This window comes from Gossypium raimondii, chromosome 1 (assembly GCF_025698545.1).
Source record: "Gossypium raimondii isolate GPD5lz chromosome 1, ASM2569854v1, whole genome shotgun sequence".
Taxonomy (NCBI): Eukaryota; Viridiplantae; Streptophyta; class Magnoliopsida; order Malvales; family Malvaceae; genus Gossypium; species Gossypium raimondii.
This window is the reverse complement of record NC_068565.1, coordinates 47,063,137-47,080,374: the sequence shown is the minus strand read 5'-3', so window position 1 is coordinate 47,080,374 and position 17,238 is coordinate 47,063,137. Positions and strand designations below refer to the sequence as shown.

The following is a 17,238-nucleotide window of genomic DNA, read 5'->3' as shown; positions in this document are numbered from 1 at the left end:
ACGCTTTTCAAAAGGGTAAGTCATTTTCCGTTGATCAAGCTGTTTTTTGTGAAACAAACACAAGAAAATACAAAAAATATTTTCCGTACAACCTTTTACATGTAAACAAACGGACCTTAAGGTTTTCAAAATCAAATCAGCAAACATGGTGTTGAGAGTTAGCAGGCTCATTTAAAAATGAAATTTTTTAATTCGATCCTTCTAAAAAAATTACAAATTAATCATGATAAAATTGCACTTTATGTGAAAAAAATTATTTAATCTCTTCAAAAGTAATAAAATTATAAATTCATATATAATAAAATTATATTTTGATCTTTCAAATATTTTATAATTTAGTTCCGACCCTCTCTAAAAAAATTTCTATCTTCACCCCTATAAATTAATGATCGAATTGGTCAAATAATCGATTCTCAATCCATCTAATTTTATTAAATAAATAAATTAAAAATAATGAAAATCAATAGAATTCGTTTAACCGTCAAATTTCATACCCATATAATGAAGAGGGTAAAGGTTAAAGAAAGGGAGTAAGGAATGAGTTAAGGGTGTGGTGCAAAGGAGAAGCGGCGCATGGGAGAGGGCAACGGCCAATTATTAATGAACGGAACACACATAACCATGACCTGATGCATGCAGCAGAGCAGAGAGGAAAGAGGTTAAATGTTATTAAAAACAAAATGTAACAAAAATAGAAAGGGTCACCAAAATAAATACCAACTGGGCGCGGCTAATTGGGAATCGATGGGGTTAAAGTTTAAAGAGAGATGTTGGCCCTTTGTTGAAGCATTGAGCCACCTTTGTTTTCTGCTACTACATACTGCCGCCACCAGACAAATTAGTTTTGTCAAACTTGAATAAGGTCCTTAGATTGAGGGGCAACTTTCACAACCTTTGCTAGCTGTTCTTTTTTTTTGGAAAACAACTCTGCTCCTCACGATGTGTATGATGTTGATTGTCCTGGAAAAAAGGGTCATTAAATTAACAACTAAATTCATAAGAATCTCAAAGATAATGTGGGAAAGGAGAAATAAAAAAGGATAACCTAGTTGCACTTTCATTTGGCTTATGCTATTGTTGTTATGGTATATAATTTTTGGTCCTCATATTCACCATCCATGCCCTCATGTCCACTTCTTTTTCAATATATATTCTCAAGTGTCAAAATTGTGCATTTTTTGTTGTAATGAAGAAATTTGCCTTATGTACATATATATAAAGTTACGTACCAACAACAAAAGTACAAGCATGAGCTTAGCACACTTTTGTGATGTATGTTTCGAGATTCATAACATGATTCTCACTTTTCTCCTCTCTTTTTTCAGGATCAAAATCATAAGGCAGATGGAAATAGACAGGAAACTTGATGAAGCAATTAAAGATTCCTTGATTCAAAGATTTTCCAGGGTCCAAGGCATCATACAACTTGGAAAGTCTACTGTCTAATTATTATATATATGAAGTGGGTGAATATTTTTTAGATGACTTTTTATTATCATTTCAAAAACAATGCTTTATCTTTTGCTACAATATGGGACCAAAGTATTTGAACTTTTCTAAAGCCAAGTTAAAATTTGCTGCTTTAATTTTAGGTACAACCCTCCAATAAAAAGGGAAGAAATGGGAACCTCATGGGTTGTTATTTTTTTTTCTTTTTGGTATCACCAATTAAGGGTACAAATTTCGGGTAAAACCGAATTAATTCAGTTAACTGATCGAATTCGCTTAATCAGTTTGTTATCCAAATTAATTTGGTCGGTGGTTGGTTAATAATTTTTTGGAAGTTCGATTAACGGTTAATTCGATTCGAAATCGGTCGGTTAACCGAATTAATCAAATTTAATAAATAATATTATAATATATAAATAATATTAGAAATATAAATTAATCGGTCGGTTAAGTCGGTTAATTTTTATACGTTTTATACTTGTTTTAACCAAAAATAAAAAATATATATTTCGGTTAATTCGGTTAACCGACCGAATTAATCGAAAAAGTTCGGTTCGGTTAATTTTTTTTGAAAAAATTTCAATTCAATTAATGATAGTTCGGGTCGGTTAACCGATTGAGCACCCCTATGGCCAACAACTGTTAGATGGGTTAGGTTATTTGCCCAGCTCGAAGGCCCGTCCGAAATTTAAGAGGGTTTGGATGGAATATTATGTTCGAAAAATGGACTTGGAAAAAAAATTAAGTCTATTTAAAATATGGGTCAAACTCGAAGTTGAACATTTAAGGCCCAAGCCCGACCCAACCCGCTTTAAGTTTATATTATTTTATATTATATTATGCAATTTATAACACAATAAAAAAATAAACTTATACTAAATATATAATATTTGTTTAATGTAAATATTAAAATAATGTTAAGGTGACTATATAAAAATTTTAATAAATAAAAATATATAAAATTATTAAATATTAAAATATATAATATAAATATTTTTAAAAAAATAATATGGGTAGGCTTAAAATGAGCTTGAATTAATCTTTTACAAATATTGGTAGATTTTTGCAAAATTTTAAGCCTATATTTTGGGCTAAATTAAGCTTGGACAAACATAAAATATATTAATATCACGCTTAGACCCGATCTAACTCATGAACACCTTTAATACTGAACTTGATCCCAAAAACAATAAATTTATTTTAAATCTTTTGAAAAATAAAAGTTATAAATTAATAATTAAAAACAATTTAATCTTTTTAAAATTCGAAATTCATGCAGCTGTCAAATCCTCAATTTTGTAGTAAAATAAAAACTGAGGGTTTTTATTTATCATTTTATTGCCATTCTTCTTGTTTTCTTTTCCTTTTTTAATAATAATAATAATAATAATAATAATAATAATAATAATAATGGGAAAACAACAAGAGTAGTAACCAAAAAAGAAATAGATGGAAAAGTTCAGAGATATTTTAGGATACTTCAAACACTATTCCTTTTGTTTCTTTGGATTTTTTTTTATTTCTGAATTTCACAAGCCAGATAATGACATACTTTTTATGATTCATTTTCTAGGAAAAGAAATAAATAATGTGATAAAACTGAATTTACTTTTTAACAATTTCATTATAAGTTTTAATTATATCTGTTTTTGTTGACATAATGTCTAGAATTAGACATGAGGGTAATGTACTTTAGTGCACTCAAACTCATAAGTCATGTTTTACTGCATTGATAACAATACTTATACCAATTGGATTAAGACTGGTTTGTGAAATTTAAATGCAAGTGAACTGTATAAAAATTTCAGTTTTTGCTCTTTTCCTGGCATTCTTGTTGGGTTTCCTTCCAATTTTAGCCCATGGTTGAGGTTAGATCACAAAATAATTCAAAGCCCAAACTCATTTCCTTCAATCAAATGTTTTCACAGTACCACTTTAGTGGAGTTTGGTCCAAAACTACAACCTTTTGGCCCAATAGTATCAAGTACGAGCATTTGAGTTCGATTCCAATTAACTCTATTTTATTCCTTCATTTATTTAAGATCACAAAATAAGTAAAGGTAAATTACTTCAACCATTTCTAATTTTTTAATTATATTTTAATCACTTAACTTTCAAAAGTTATGAAATAGTCACTAATAAACTATATCACGTGACACATTAATTTAAAAGGTTAATAACTAATTTGGCTACTAAACTAATATTATCTTGATATTTTATTTTTTCTTAACAATAACTATAAAAGTTAAAAATCTAAAATATTTAAAAATTATAAAATTCTTATTCTCTTTATAATTTTAATATTTTTACTACTTTTATTTATTTTTAAGATTTTTATAAGAACTATTGTTAAGAAAAATCTTAAAAGTATCAAAATGATGTTTAAAGGCCAAATTAATTATTAACCCTTTGAATTAACATGTCACATCTTCCCCTTAACGGAAGTTAACGAACAAGTGACTAGAATGTCAAAATTCGATAACGTTAGTGACTAGTATATAATTTTTTAAAATTAGGTGATCAAAATGTAATATTAAACAAAGTTTAGAGACTTTTGGTGAAATTTACCCAATAAATAAAGCTGCATTGCAATGGGAGTAAAAACAATTAAGCGGTTAATCACCAAATCCACAAAGCATTAATTATATTCATATTCAATACGTTGAAATTTTCTTCTTTTTAAGTTAAGAACAAAAGAGGTAGTTAATTATTCTTCTAATCCTAACCCAAAATCATTGGCAATGACGCTTGCTTCTCCTCTTCACAGTGTATTACAAATGGATTCCATATAAATTTAGAATTTAGTTTTATCTTTTTTATATCTAAGAATTTAATTTTCTTTGTTAGATTTTAAAATTTAAATTCAATTGTTAACACTGTTAATTTTTTCTGTAAAATTTATTGGTATGAAATTTTAAAATAAAAATACTCATTTGGTAACTATATAACTAAAAAGGATATTGTCATGAACACGAAATTTAAAATCTGAAAAGTATAGAGATTAAATTCATAAAAAAAATTACAAGACTATAAATTTATGAAGAGTATAGGGATTTATGGCATATTTTAACATATATTTAACTCATATTTGAAATAATTTCAAATATATAGATTTTTAAAATATATATATAATTTTGTCTAAACACATATATTTGAGTCCTAATGACTTAAATGGTAAACTACACCAAAGATCACTAAACTTCAAAAAATTACAAAATAATCGTTGAACTATTCGAAACTTTTCATTTAAGCACTAAGTTGTAAAAATTGTTGATGTACGGCCTTCTCTACGTACATTGCATGCACCAATCAAAAGGTCTCCTTCCCCTTCTCTTTTATAATTCAATTTTTTTTCATAAAACAGTTTTGAATGTTATGAATCTACAAATTAAAATCCAATTGGCTTCCTTCTCTAATCTAAGGTAAGTTCTTCTACTCGTCGATGGCTATTGATCCACCATATATCATTGCTCGGAGCTTACTAGCTGAACTTAAAAAAAAAAAAACTTAATAGACTAGTGACTTAAATAGAAACTTCTATATAATTCAGTGACTTAAATGAAAACTTTCAAATAATTTAATAACTATTTTATAACTTTTTTTTAATTAAATGACCAAAATATAAATTTACTAATAATTTAGCCAACTTTACCTTTTAAATAGAGAAAGGAAAATGTCCATTTAAAGAATGCAAACAAAGAGAGTGATTCATTTTCCAGCCAACTTTCTCTTTGGAGACACACTACCAAATCCATAAGAAATACAGATTAAATGAAGAAGTAGCGAAAGAGTGGAAAGAAGATGGCAAACACCAATGGGGTTATCATAACTGTGTATGTTGAATCACATCCCACCACCGCCCAACCTTCTTCACAATCCGTTCCCCTCATCAGCAGAAACCCTGTTTCCAGAAGGCCTAAAAGAGGCCAATGTTCTGATCGTCGGGCTCGCCTCTTAGCTTACACTCAACAACTCAGAGCGGCTGATAAATATCACCACCCAATTGAATGGAATCATTCAAGTCCCAAATCAAAGGCAAGTGTTTCCCCCTTTTTTTTTTCTTTTTATATTATTTATTCAGTTCCAATTATACCAATGGTGACAATGAACAGAAATGGAAGTGCCCAATTACACCAAGAAGACTAGCGATTTCTTTTCTGGGAATTTTTCGTAACACAAAACGACGATGGAAGTATCAACGTATGCCATCAGAGGAGGGGGATAAATGTAACTGTAGTGGGAAGAAAAACATATTTCGGAGAAGAAAATTTTGGGTAAAATCTTGTGTATTTGTTTGTTTATTTACATTTTTTAATCATTATATATATGTATATACATCACTTTGCTTAATTATGTTTCACAGAGCAAACTGAAGCGAATGTTCAAAGGATTATCTTTTGTTTGGCAACGGAAGAAAAGGGTTAATGGAAAATTAAGTTGAGGATCCAATTTGGAGGGAATTTGTTGGCTTAAAAGTCTTAACTGATGCCGATATTATTCCACCATTCACGATCTTTTTGTTACGTTGAATCTGTAAACTGGAAAAATGTAATAATTTGTTGAATAGACTTGCAATTCATTGATGATCTTTTTCTCATTCAAGACGACCAATTCAGTTTACTGATTAATATTATTTACCTTAGCTCTCTCTTCTTAATAGGGAAAGAGGGCAGTTGTGGTGACTGCCACAGCATTGATTTTCCACTTGAGAACCAGAATGAGTGATGCGAAACCCAAAATCTAGCACCAAAAAAAAAAGCGAAGTCAGATTCGAATTAACAAAAATTAGAATTGGATTGAAAGAAATTGGGCTTATGATTGTTTAATTCAGCCTAGAGGATGTAAGAGGTCGCCCAATTGTATGTTTCAAATCTATATATCTATATATAATATATAAAAACCAGCTTGAATTTAGGAATTGATAAGGGTATTTTTGTCCAAAAAATTAAGAAAAAAATCCCTGCCCAACAAACTTCAATTAATCAACCCAAAACTCTCTCTAAATATTAGGATTAAATATAAAATTAGTATATGAACTTGTCTATTTCTCCCAGATTGATACTTATGGTTTTTTTTGTCCCAAATTGATACCCGTACTTTTTTCCCGTCCACTAATTTGGTACAGGAGCCTAACGGCGTTAAGATTTTGCTGATGTGGCATGCTGGCCACTCGTACGCCATCACGTGTCGCACTCCCAAGATCCCTTTGACCTGTGTTTAATTTTTTTACCGTATTGTTTTAAATATTATTATTAATCCATAATATTATTCCTTTAATTTTTTTTCTTCACTATCGTCTTCAACATTTTTCCCTGTTATCTCTTTCTCTTTCGTTTTCTCTGTTGTCTCCTCATTTTTCCCTCTTTTGTTCATCTATTTGTTTTTTTTTTCCTTTCACTTCTTCGTTATCTCTTTCATTTGCAACGCGAATAGAGTTTTGTGCTCTCTTTCATTTTCCATCTCCTTCACGTCTCCATCATGTCTTCTTCTACAAACAAAAAATCAAGTGTGCAGAAAAGGGTTTCGTACTGCCATTGTGGGTTAAGGGCTCATGTTTACAACACAAATACTCCAAAGAACAAAGGAAGAAAATTCTCTAGGTGTGTGAACTTCAAATAGGTAAATTAGGGTTTGTGTTTTGGTCGGTTACAGTTGGGTTTTTGAGAAACAAAGGATTTTGTGTGTACTTCCACGTTCTTGCAATTTGGGCTTAAAATGTATTATTAGATTTTTAATATTCTGATTTTTTTTGTATATGAGAAATGAAGACCAAGGGTTGTGATTTTTTTTCGGTGGGTTGAAGGTAGTAGTGACGGGACGGATTTAATTGCAGAAGAACAAGGGTGCACAATCGATGAAATAATGCTTCAAAATAAGATGTTATTGACAGAGAATAGGAGATTAAGACTTGAGAACAATGAGCTCAATATTGATAAAATGCGAAGAATGCGATTGAAGGCAACTCGTTTGAAAGAGAAAATAACATTGTACAAGACTAAAATGTCAACGAACAACAAAGTATAGCTGTTGATAAGTTATTGTTAATTGTATCATGGATGATGTGTTTAGGTTATCTTTATTGTGGATGGTGAAATGTTGTCCATGTATTTGTTGCAATTCTTGTTAAGAATGAATGAATTAAATTGAATTGAATGGAAAATCTTTTTATGTTGTTGTAAAAGTGTATATAGATACCAAAATCTACATCAACAAAAAAGAATCATCCAATATAACCATCATATAAAAGATCAACATAAACTATCCATCAAAATACAATCATCAAAATGATCCAACAAAATAAAACCATCAAATTATCAATCATATGTTAACTAACTAAACTCAACATTGAGGTATAAACAACAAAATAAAGTCCATAACTCATCCACGAAATCAGATTGACATCAACTATCTCCATTGCTTACGATTGTGCTTGGGTGGATATTTGGACTTAGCTTTTTTTGTATTCCTACTTTTCCGAGTCCCACCAACAGTTTCCTATTATTGTTTCCCTTCCTTTTATTGGTGCACTTGGTTGGGGCAGTCACCTTGGTTTCTCCTCTCATACCAGACTACAATCCATAAAATACATAATTAAAAAATATGTCACCAAAATAAAATAAGCATAACAGTGCAAAAATTGGTAACTTACACTCAAAATTTGCATCCCTATCCTCTCATCAGTGTATAACCCAATCCCTTACACAACTTGTTTTTCCTGCTACTAAGTCTTGTAAGTATTTGTTGTGTTGAAAAGGTTGGCATGATGGGAGGAATTGGTTGTGTTGAAGGAGCTAGTGGTGATGATGCAGATGCTTCAAATACAACAGTTTGAAAAGGACCTGGTGGAGTAGAATCAGAAGGAGCTGATGGAGCAGGAGCTGTTGGAGCTAGTAGAGGTGTACTCTACAAATTTAACATGTTAGGAGTTCTCAAATTAGCCAATAATTGCATTATAATTCTTAGTCATCAAAACACTTACATCAGATGAATTTTGAAAGCTTCTGAAGTTGTGTCCAACTATGAAACACTTATGGCACTTTATCTTCCTCTATGTTCTAGACATTTAACTCCTACTCCTCTTATTTAACTCCTACTCCTCTTATCCTCTTTTTTTTACTTTTTTCTTTTCTGGTTTCCCATGCATTTTCCTTGGAATGGAGGGGTCAATTGGTCCCATATTGGTTTTTAACCAAAATTTCTCACTTGGGATAACAGAAAATATAAAGCCATACAATTTCAAACACATATTTTTTAAACCCCTTATATGCAAAATCAGAAACATTAGTTTTTTTCCACAAAATGGTTGCAACATCATGTGGATATAGGATGTCGGTGAGATCTCATCTCCTACAACTACATGACTATTGAAATAAGTCAACAACTACAACATCACCACTCTTTGTCACTTCAAACCCTTCTGCTCTATTCCATTTAACATGACAATATGAACTCATTTAGATACTCTTGTGTAACTTCTCACATATCTTAGGACAGAATTGTTCATTCCAATTTTTACATTTGGCCAAATTGTTTACAATCCTCCCCATTACATACTACCTTCATACATGGAAATGATAGGCATTGACCTAGCTCCGAAAATTGCTAAATTACGGGACTCGGCAAAATTGTTATCAATTGCATCATATATAGACCTACCAGAAAAAAAAGCTTTTGACCATTGCTCAAGATCAGTCCTAAGTAGACTTGCCTTGGCACTATTTTTGATATGGTCAATCTTTTCGATGTGATCTTAAAAGTTAACAGTTATTTATGATTTTCATGCTCCCCAAAATGTTTGTTGCAAGTTTCCTCTAGGATTTTCTTTCTTCCAGTTGGTATATAAATACCTTGTACAGACTCTATGTTCAACCCTTAACAGCAACTCAGATATCTACTCCATCAATCCCTAAATGCAAACAAAAAAATTGTATTAGATGGCTGGTTTAATAAATTAAGCATAGTAGGATAGAATTATTTAAGTAATGTTCCTAGCATACCCTTTTTTTCAGTCTTGAGCATAAATCCAGAACCATCACCAATTTGTAAATCTGAAATAAGATTATTAAGAAACCAACACCATGTTTCTCTACTTTCATTCTCCACAAATACGCATGAAATAGGATAGATTTGGTAATTTCCATCTCTGCCGACAGTAGACAGAAGTTCCCCTTTGAATCCTCTATTCAAAAAACATCCATTCATATAAATAAAAGGTCTACAACACTCCAGAAACCCTTTTCTCAATACACTAAACCCTACATAAAATCTCTTAAACTTGGGAACCTCGGTAGGGGTTGGTCTTTCTACCATCACCTCTATATTGCCATCCGGATCTACCTTTCTAAGTGCATTTGCATAGTCCCATAGTCTATTAAACCCATAGCTTACGCTTCCATTGATCTCCTTTAGTGCACATCTCCTAGTCCTGTTGTACGTACCCCTACTCAAATCAACTTTCAACTCTTCATTGGCTAGTTTTTGTGTCTCAGTTAACTTCAGCTTTAGAATTACTCTGATTTTACTTAAGAAATGCTCTTCAACAAACTTGTAAGACGTCATTTTGTTATTAAAAGTTATTGAACACTCATGGGTTTCTATGAAGTTTTTTATCTTGTAAAACCCATCACAATTATCTACAACAGTATATATTCTAAAAGGGCACCCATCTTCCTTAGAACTAGCCCTAATCCTACCATTTTCATTCCTAAAATAGACAATATTAAACTTTTTTTACTGTATACTTTGCTAAAGAAGTCTTTAATTCCTTTGGTCCCCTAAACACCATACCAAGCTATAAATGTGGGATTGAGTTATTATGATCGAAACATTCATGTCAGCTTCTCCTATAGACTACCTTACCATCTAAATCACTTCCATAATACCCCAAATCTGATGAATCAACATAATCAGTTCCCCCACCTGATGGATCTAAAACCTCACCATTTTTCTCTCCTCTTTCACTACCTTCACTTACCTTTGGACCCCCATTTGTTAACCCTATTTTCTACTTCTTTTTAGTTTTTTTTTCTTGTAATTAAAATTTCTATACCAAGCCTTGATATTTCTCACATCTTCATACTAAGACTCTACCCCTAAACCCCTTCACTGCCTAATAAATTGTCTGTATCACTGGTTCCACTACTTTCAGAACTTTCCCCACTCTCAGCACATGCATCATTACTCTTACCCAACTCTGGTCCCACATTAGATTCCCTACCTAACTCAACAAATGGTTCTCTAGCTCCACTGACCCACACGATGCATACGTGTTAAAAATAGAGAATTTATGAAACAATTTAAAGAGTGGGTTTTAAATGCAACCGTACTGTGTCAGTTGTAATATTTATAGTTCCAATGAAACATGAAGTATTCTAAGGGGTCAAACCCAAAGGAAGAGGCAATTGAGCAAAAACTAACATACACAATAGAGTTTAAGCGACTACTCATACGATTTTATAGTACGAAAATTCATAAAAAGATGAGTTTGCAAGAAAATTAAATATTCTACTTTAAGAACTAAATTGTAAGAATGTAAAACTAGAGGGGCTATCCAACAAGTAACTAATAGTGGTTAGTTGACTTCGATATGGTTCACCAAATCTCAGACTAGGGACATAAATCGTGTAAATTACCAAGTAGCTTCATTTTATCTTTCGATCTCAATTTTACCAACTTAGACGAATTAGGTTCAGTTTATCTTCTGATCTCGCCGGTTAATTCGGGACTAACGAATGGGTGCGCAACAAGATTACCTTTCGGTCTCACTTTATCTTGATATTCCCATAGGGGCGTCACTACCTAACTTCTTAGTTCTATTCAAATTAGTCCAATTTGTTACGATTTAGTCATTTGTCCAAGGGATGTTAGTTTACCCACATCGTTATCAACCAACCTTCTTAAAGGTTTAGCTACACATGCTCAAAGTAAGGAAAATAAACATAAATATGGAAAATAAGGCAGCCATGAAAGTAAAGCTTGAGAAAAATATAAAAGTTATAATTTTTATGCAGGAAAACTTAGATAGCATGAAACCAAAAGTATTTAACAGAGAAATCTAAGGCAAGAAACATAAAAGGAATAAGCTTTAACAAATTTAAAGTAAAATAAACTGGAATACATTAAACTAAAGCTTAAAGAATCTTGAAAGTAAGATACAGAGATTGAAAATGTAAATAAATCTTAGTTATAGTGATAACTAACTTAACTAACACTAAGAATAAAAAGAACAAAAAGTAAATGCAGAAAAATAAACTCTAATCTAAGGTAGAAGATAAAAATAAAAACCCTAGAAAAGTGTATAGAAAAACTAAAGAAAACCTAAAGAAAAATAAACGTAAAGCTAAACTAATGTGTGTGTCTTTCCTCCTCAGCAATTTTTGGTTGTTTTGAAGTGTATTCTAATGACTTTTCGATGCCAAAAATGTCTTTACACAGGCTTTGTGTGATTGGTGGGCCGAGTACACAAAGATTGGCACTTTTGTCCAAGTTTATCCCCCTGACGAAGGTGATATCGCGATACCCAAAGGGGATATCGCAATCCCAGTGAAGGGAATCATTGGTCTTCTACACTGTCGGAGGTATCGCGATTCCAAGGGTTGGATATCTCAATACCCTTACCCTAGGTGTTGTTCTCGCTCATTTTCGACCTCCAACACATCTCTACAGCACTCAAAAACACATTAAGCCTCCAAATGACACTATCGACCAATTTGGGTAAAAAAAATAGACAAAAAAAGACATTTTCACTTATTACGTGAAAATATAAAAATAGCGAAAAACTATACTAACAAATCTATTTTGCTCAAGAAAAAACTTCTTAAATGTATCGAAAAAGCCTAATTTGCTATATCTATTTGTGGCAAATCACCTACCATTAACTCTCTAATTACAATTTAATTCTTCATTACAATTTGGTTCCTCAACCCCACTATTTATTTCCTTTTCCCTAGTGGTAGACAGAAACATGGTATCATCAATAACATCAAGCGTGTCTACCTCGTATTCAACATATACATGTATGGACCCTAATTTTCTAATATGGTTAATCATTGCTATGAATGATGAATTACCATAGCAAACAGTCAATCCCTTACTTGGGGATATTGTGATACCACGAAGAGGATATCGCAATATCTCATGCAATATTGAAACTTGGGGTCTTCCTTGAAAGGTGGATATCGCGATACCCAAAAGGGATATCGCAATCCCAGTGAAGGGAATCATTAGTCTTCTACACTGTCGGAGGTAGCGCGATTCCAAGGGTTGGATATCGCAATACCCTTACCCTAGGTGTTGTTCTCGCTCATTTTCAACCTCCAACACATCTCTACAGCACTCAAAAACACGTTAAGCCTCCAAATGACACTATCAACCAATTTGGATAAAAAAAAAGACAAAAAAAGACATTTTCACTTATTACCTGAAAATATGAAAATAGCGAAAAACTATGCTAACAAATCTATTTTGCTTAAGAAAAAACTTCTTAAATGTATCGAAAAAGCCTAATTTGCTATATTGATTTGTGGCAAATCACCTACCATTAACTCTCTAATTACAATTTAATTCTTCATTACAATTTGGTTCCCCAACCCCACTATTTATTTCCCTTTCCCTAGTGGTAGACAGAAACATGGTATCATCAATAACATCAAGCGTGTCTACCTCGTATTCAACATATACATGTATGGACCCTAATTTTCTAATATGGTTAATCATTGCTATGAATGATGAATTATCATAGCAAACAGTCAATCCCTTACTAAAATCTAACCCACCCTCACAGTATACAAAGTTCTTCACAGCTCTATACTTAACTTCCACTACCATCTCACACAAAGTGAAATAACACAGGAAATCTAGGTCAAAATCCCATTGCAGAACTTCCTCTGTAGGCTGCACAAGGGTTTGTGACAAAAGTTCCACCCAAATGCATATGCACTACACATTTGTCCCAAGACATGATAAAACACTGCACATACATAATATAAACTGTAATATACATACATGATAAACATACATATTATAAATAGTAATAAACATAACATAACATAACATCATAAAATCGTAATAAACATACATACATACATACATACATACATACATACATACATACATACATACATACATACATACATACATACATACATACATACAAAAAACAGTAATAAACATAACATACATACATAAACAGTAACATAACATACATAAAATAAATAAACACTACATAACATACATAAAATACATAAACAGTAATATCTTGCATAACATACATAAAATACATAAACAATAATATATTACATAACATGCATAATATATATGCATAAGCGATAATATACATAACATACATAATAGAAATACTAATAGATTGACCTTTCACCTCAATCGATTTAACCTCAAAAAGAATTCCCTTCAATATAGAGTTCTCTGTATACACGAATGCCAACAAAAAATTAGAAATCGGTTATAATACATAAACACTACATAACATACATAAAATACATAAATAGTAATATACTACATAACATACATAAAATACATAAGCGGTAATATATTACATAACATACGTAATATACATGCATAAACAGTAATATACATAACATACATAATATACATACATAACAGACATTCATAACAGAAATACTAACAAACTGACCTTTCAGCCTCAATCGATTTAACCCTCGAAAAAGAATTCCCTTCAATATGGAGTTCTCTGCATACACACGAATGCCAACAAAAAAATTAGAAATCAGTTATAATACAAATAAAGTATCTAAACAATAAGAAAAAAATTATTAAACATTCTTTAAACTAGAAAACCGATGGTCCCAATAAAAAAATTGTCACTTTCTGAGAAAGAGTCAAAATCCAAGTAGTGGTAAAAACAAAAACTTTCTATTTTTAAAACATACACAATAAAAAACACATCGATGATGAAAAGTGCTTTCTATATGGGTAAAGAAAGTTATCCAATCAATAAAAAGTTATGTTGACTAATCGATGATGAAAAAAACCCAAAAAGGTTAAGTAAAATACCAATAATCGATGATAAAAATAGGGTAATCTTGATTCGAATACCACAAATGGTTGGGTAATCAAAAGGGCTGACTAATTAATGATGAAACAAGGTTTCTTTCAATGAGATGGTAAAGAATTTTTCAGATGGTTGCGTAATCAAAAGGGTTCCTCAGATGGGTAATCAAAGAATTTTTCAGATGAAATTGAAAGGCTTTCTCGTACAAATGTTGAAGGATAGAAATGAGATTGGTAAAAAGATTCAATGTCAATAAAATAAAATTAAATATGGCTTTTGATGTTCAAGTATAATCCTAAAGGTTTCTTAAGCAATCGAAAAGTTATTTGTTCCAACCGATTCAGTAATCGATGGAAAATATTTATTTGTTTTTTTATAAATAATTATTTTAATTCATTTTTTCCAAGAGGTTGGATCAACAAGGGTAAAAGGAATCTTGAGAGTGCGACACATGGTGGCACGTGAGTGGCCAGCACTGCCACGTCAGCAAAATCTTAACGCCATTAGGCTTAAGTATCAAACTAGTGGACGGAAAAGAGTTTGGGTGCCAATTTAGGACAAAAAAACTAGAAGTATCAATCTAGAAGAAGTGGACAAGTTCGGGTATTAATTTTATTTTAATCCTATATATTATTAGGGTTGTTTATATTTTTGTTTTTAATTTATTTTAATTTATATGATAGGTTTAAAAAATAAAATATTATAATCATTAGATATTTAATGTTTCTAATATTTAAGTAAGTTTTAAAAAAATTTAGTGATAACAATTTTAGATAAGTTTTATATATATCTTAATTTATAATATTATTGAAATAATATATTATAATTTAGGATTTATAATTTTTCCAGTCTCATCACAATGAGCAAGTTCGATGTCGCATTGTGGCATGAAACCTCAATCTTGTCGCAATGATATTCGTTTGATGCCGTGATGCCACATACTACTTTTGCAATTTCTAAATGAATATCAACTTGCAACTTTTCAAATTAACTACCAAACACAAGCATTTCATATTCAGCCAATATATGACATTCCCTAGCATTATTTCATGCATTTCAATACCTTATTCAACATTTTACTAATGAATCATCACATATAAGTTAACCATTTAGAGCAAACCACTCAAAAATATGCATTCTTACCTAAATTCATCAAGGTCATATACCTTTGCAACATTTTTCACAATGTATACCAATTATGTAACACATATACATATTGTATTTATATAATCCATTTCATACATCAACTTCTAGTTCAAAAGTTTACCTAAACTAGGTACATACCACACTTTAACAAAACATAAATATACGAACTTTGCTGAGTTGGGGATCAATTGTTGGATACTAAGATAACTGCTCGATCTATCAAATATCTTCTATACGACAGAGAAAACAAATCATATGTTGAGCAAATCGCTCAGTAGTAAATCTATGATTTAAACTAAAACAATAAAAAATTCAAAATGTATGCATATAATCAACCCAATTGCAAAACATAAAACAATCTTATCTAATTTCATACCAACATCTTATAGTACAATATAGTCATACAAAGCATCATTTGAACATGACAACTTACCAAATACCATTCCTATCACATAATACTTAACTAATTCATAATGCTATTACATGTACCATTCTTATTCACTTCATAAAATCAACATTTACATATGTAGATATTCGATTTCATTTAAACATTTCACCTACTATCAAGCCTAATGGATTTTTCTTATTCATTCGCCTCTAGGGCTCGTTCTCGATTCATTTTACATGTTGCCACTAATTGCATTTCAATTCCATTTATCCATTTACATATCATTTAATCAATTCTCATGTTATAACCCTATTAACCAAACACGAACTTGAAACAGATAAGTAGATCCGTAACCCCGGGTTGCTCAGCAACGATAACGCTACACAAGTACATAATGCCATCCTAGATTGCTCGAAAATGATGGTTTTCTCATTCTAAACAATCTGTCACCCCAGATTGCCCAGTAACAATGACTTTATGTATACAATCTACAACACTGGGTTGCCCAAAAACGATGGTTTTCAAACAATAATCTAACCCTATGACATGCTAAATGTATCTGACTCGGTCTGAATATGTAATAGGGTAACCAAATTTCCAATTCATTAGAAACATCATTCAAATCATATTTAATCATATCCAAATAATCTATCAATTAATCAAATCATCATATAAACAACATATATTAACTCAATTTCAAACCAATTATCACATATTAATCAATTTATACAACTTTCTATTCTATTCAATTTAGTCCCTCTCTCGATATTCAATCTAAACCGTAGCAATTCGATTCAATGATCCAAAACGGCTCACCTTGAAGATAGATGATGTAAAATAACATGTATATATGATAATTAAATGGGTCCCAAATCATAGAAATACAAATCGAGGTTCCAAGTTATTTCTCATCAACTTTCGATTTTCCTTTCTCTCTCGATGGTTCTATGTCAACGTTAGCTAATTAAAATCATAAAGCATATAATATTATTAAATTCCATTCAAATCAAAACCAATCATAAAATCAAGCATATTTTACAATTTATTCAATTTAGTCTCTAAACTTGAGACAAACATAACTTTCAATCCAAAGCTTCAAATTGAAATCCTATTTCAAAATTACTCATTAGGGACCTCATATTTCTTATTCCTACTGAAATTTCATGTCAATTTTACATTTTATCCAATTTAGTCCCTAATTTACAAAAATATCAATTAAGCTTTA

At 31.0% G+C, this 17,238-nt stretch overlaps 1 protein-coding gene across 1 annotated transcript; it reads left to right on the top strand.

The window, feature by feature from the left end:
• The first annotated feature begins 5,156 nt into the window (after window positions 1-5,156).
• Window positions 5,157-6,046, top strand: LOC105787337 (uncharacterized). Its single transcript, XM_012613699.2, has 3 exons — window positions 5,157-5,484; window positions 5,562-5,723; window positions 5,813-6,046. Exons 1-3 carry the CDS (start codon window positions 5,251-5,253, stop codon window positions 5,888-5,890), a joined length of 474 nt encoding a protein of 157 aa, XP_012469153.1. The 5' UTR covers window positions 5,157-5,250; the 3' UTR covers window positions 5,891-6,046.
• Window positions 6,047-17,238: the final 11,192 nt, after the last annotated feature.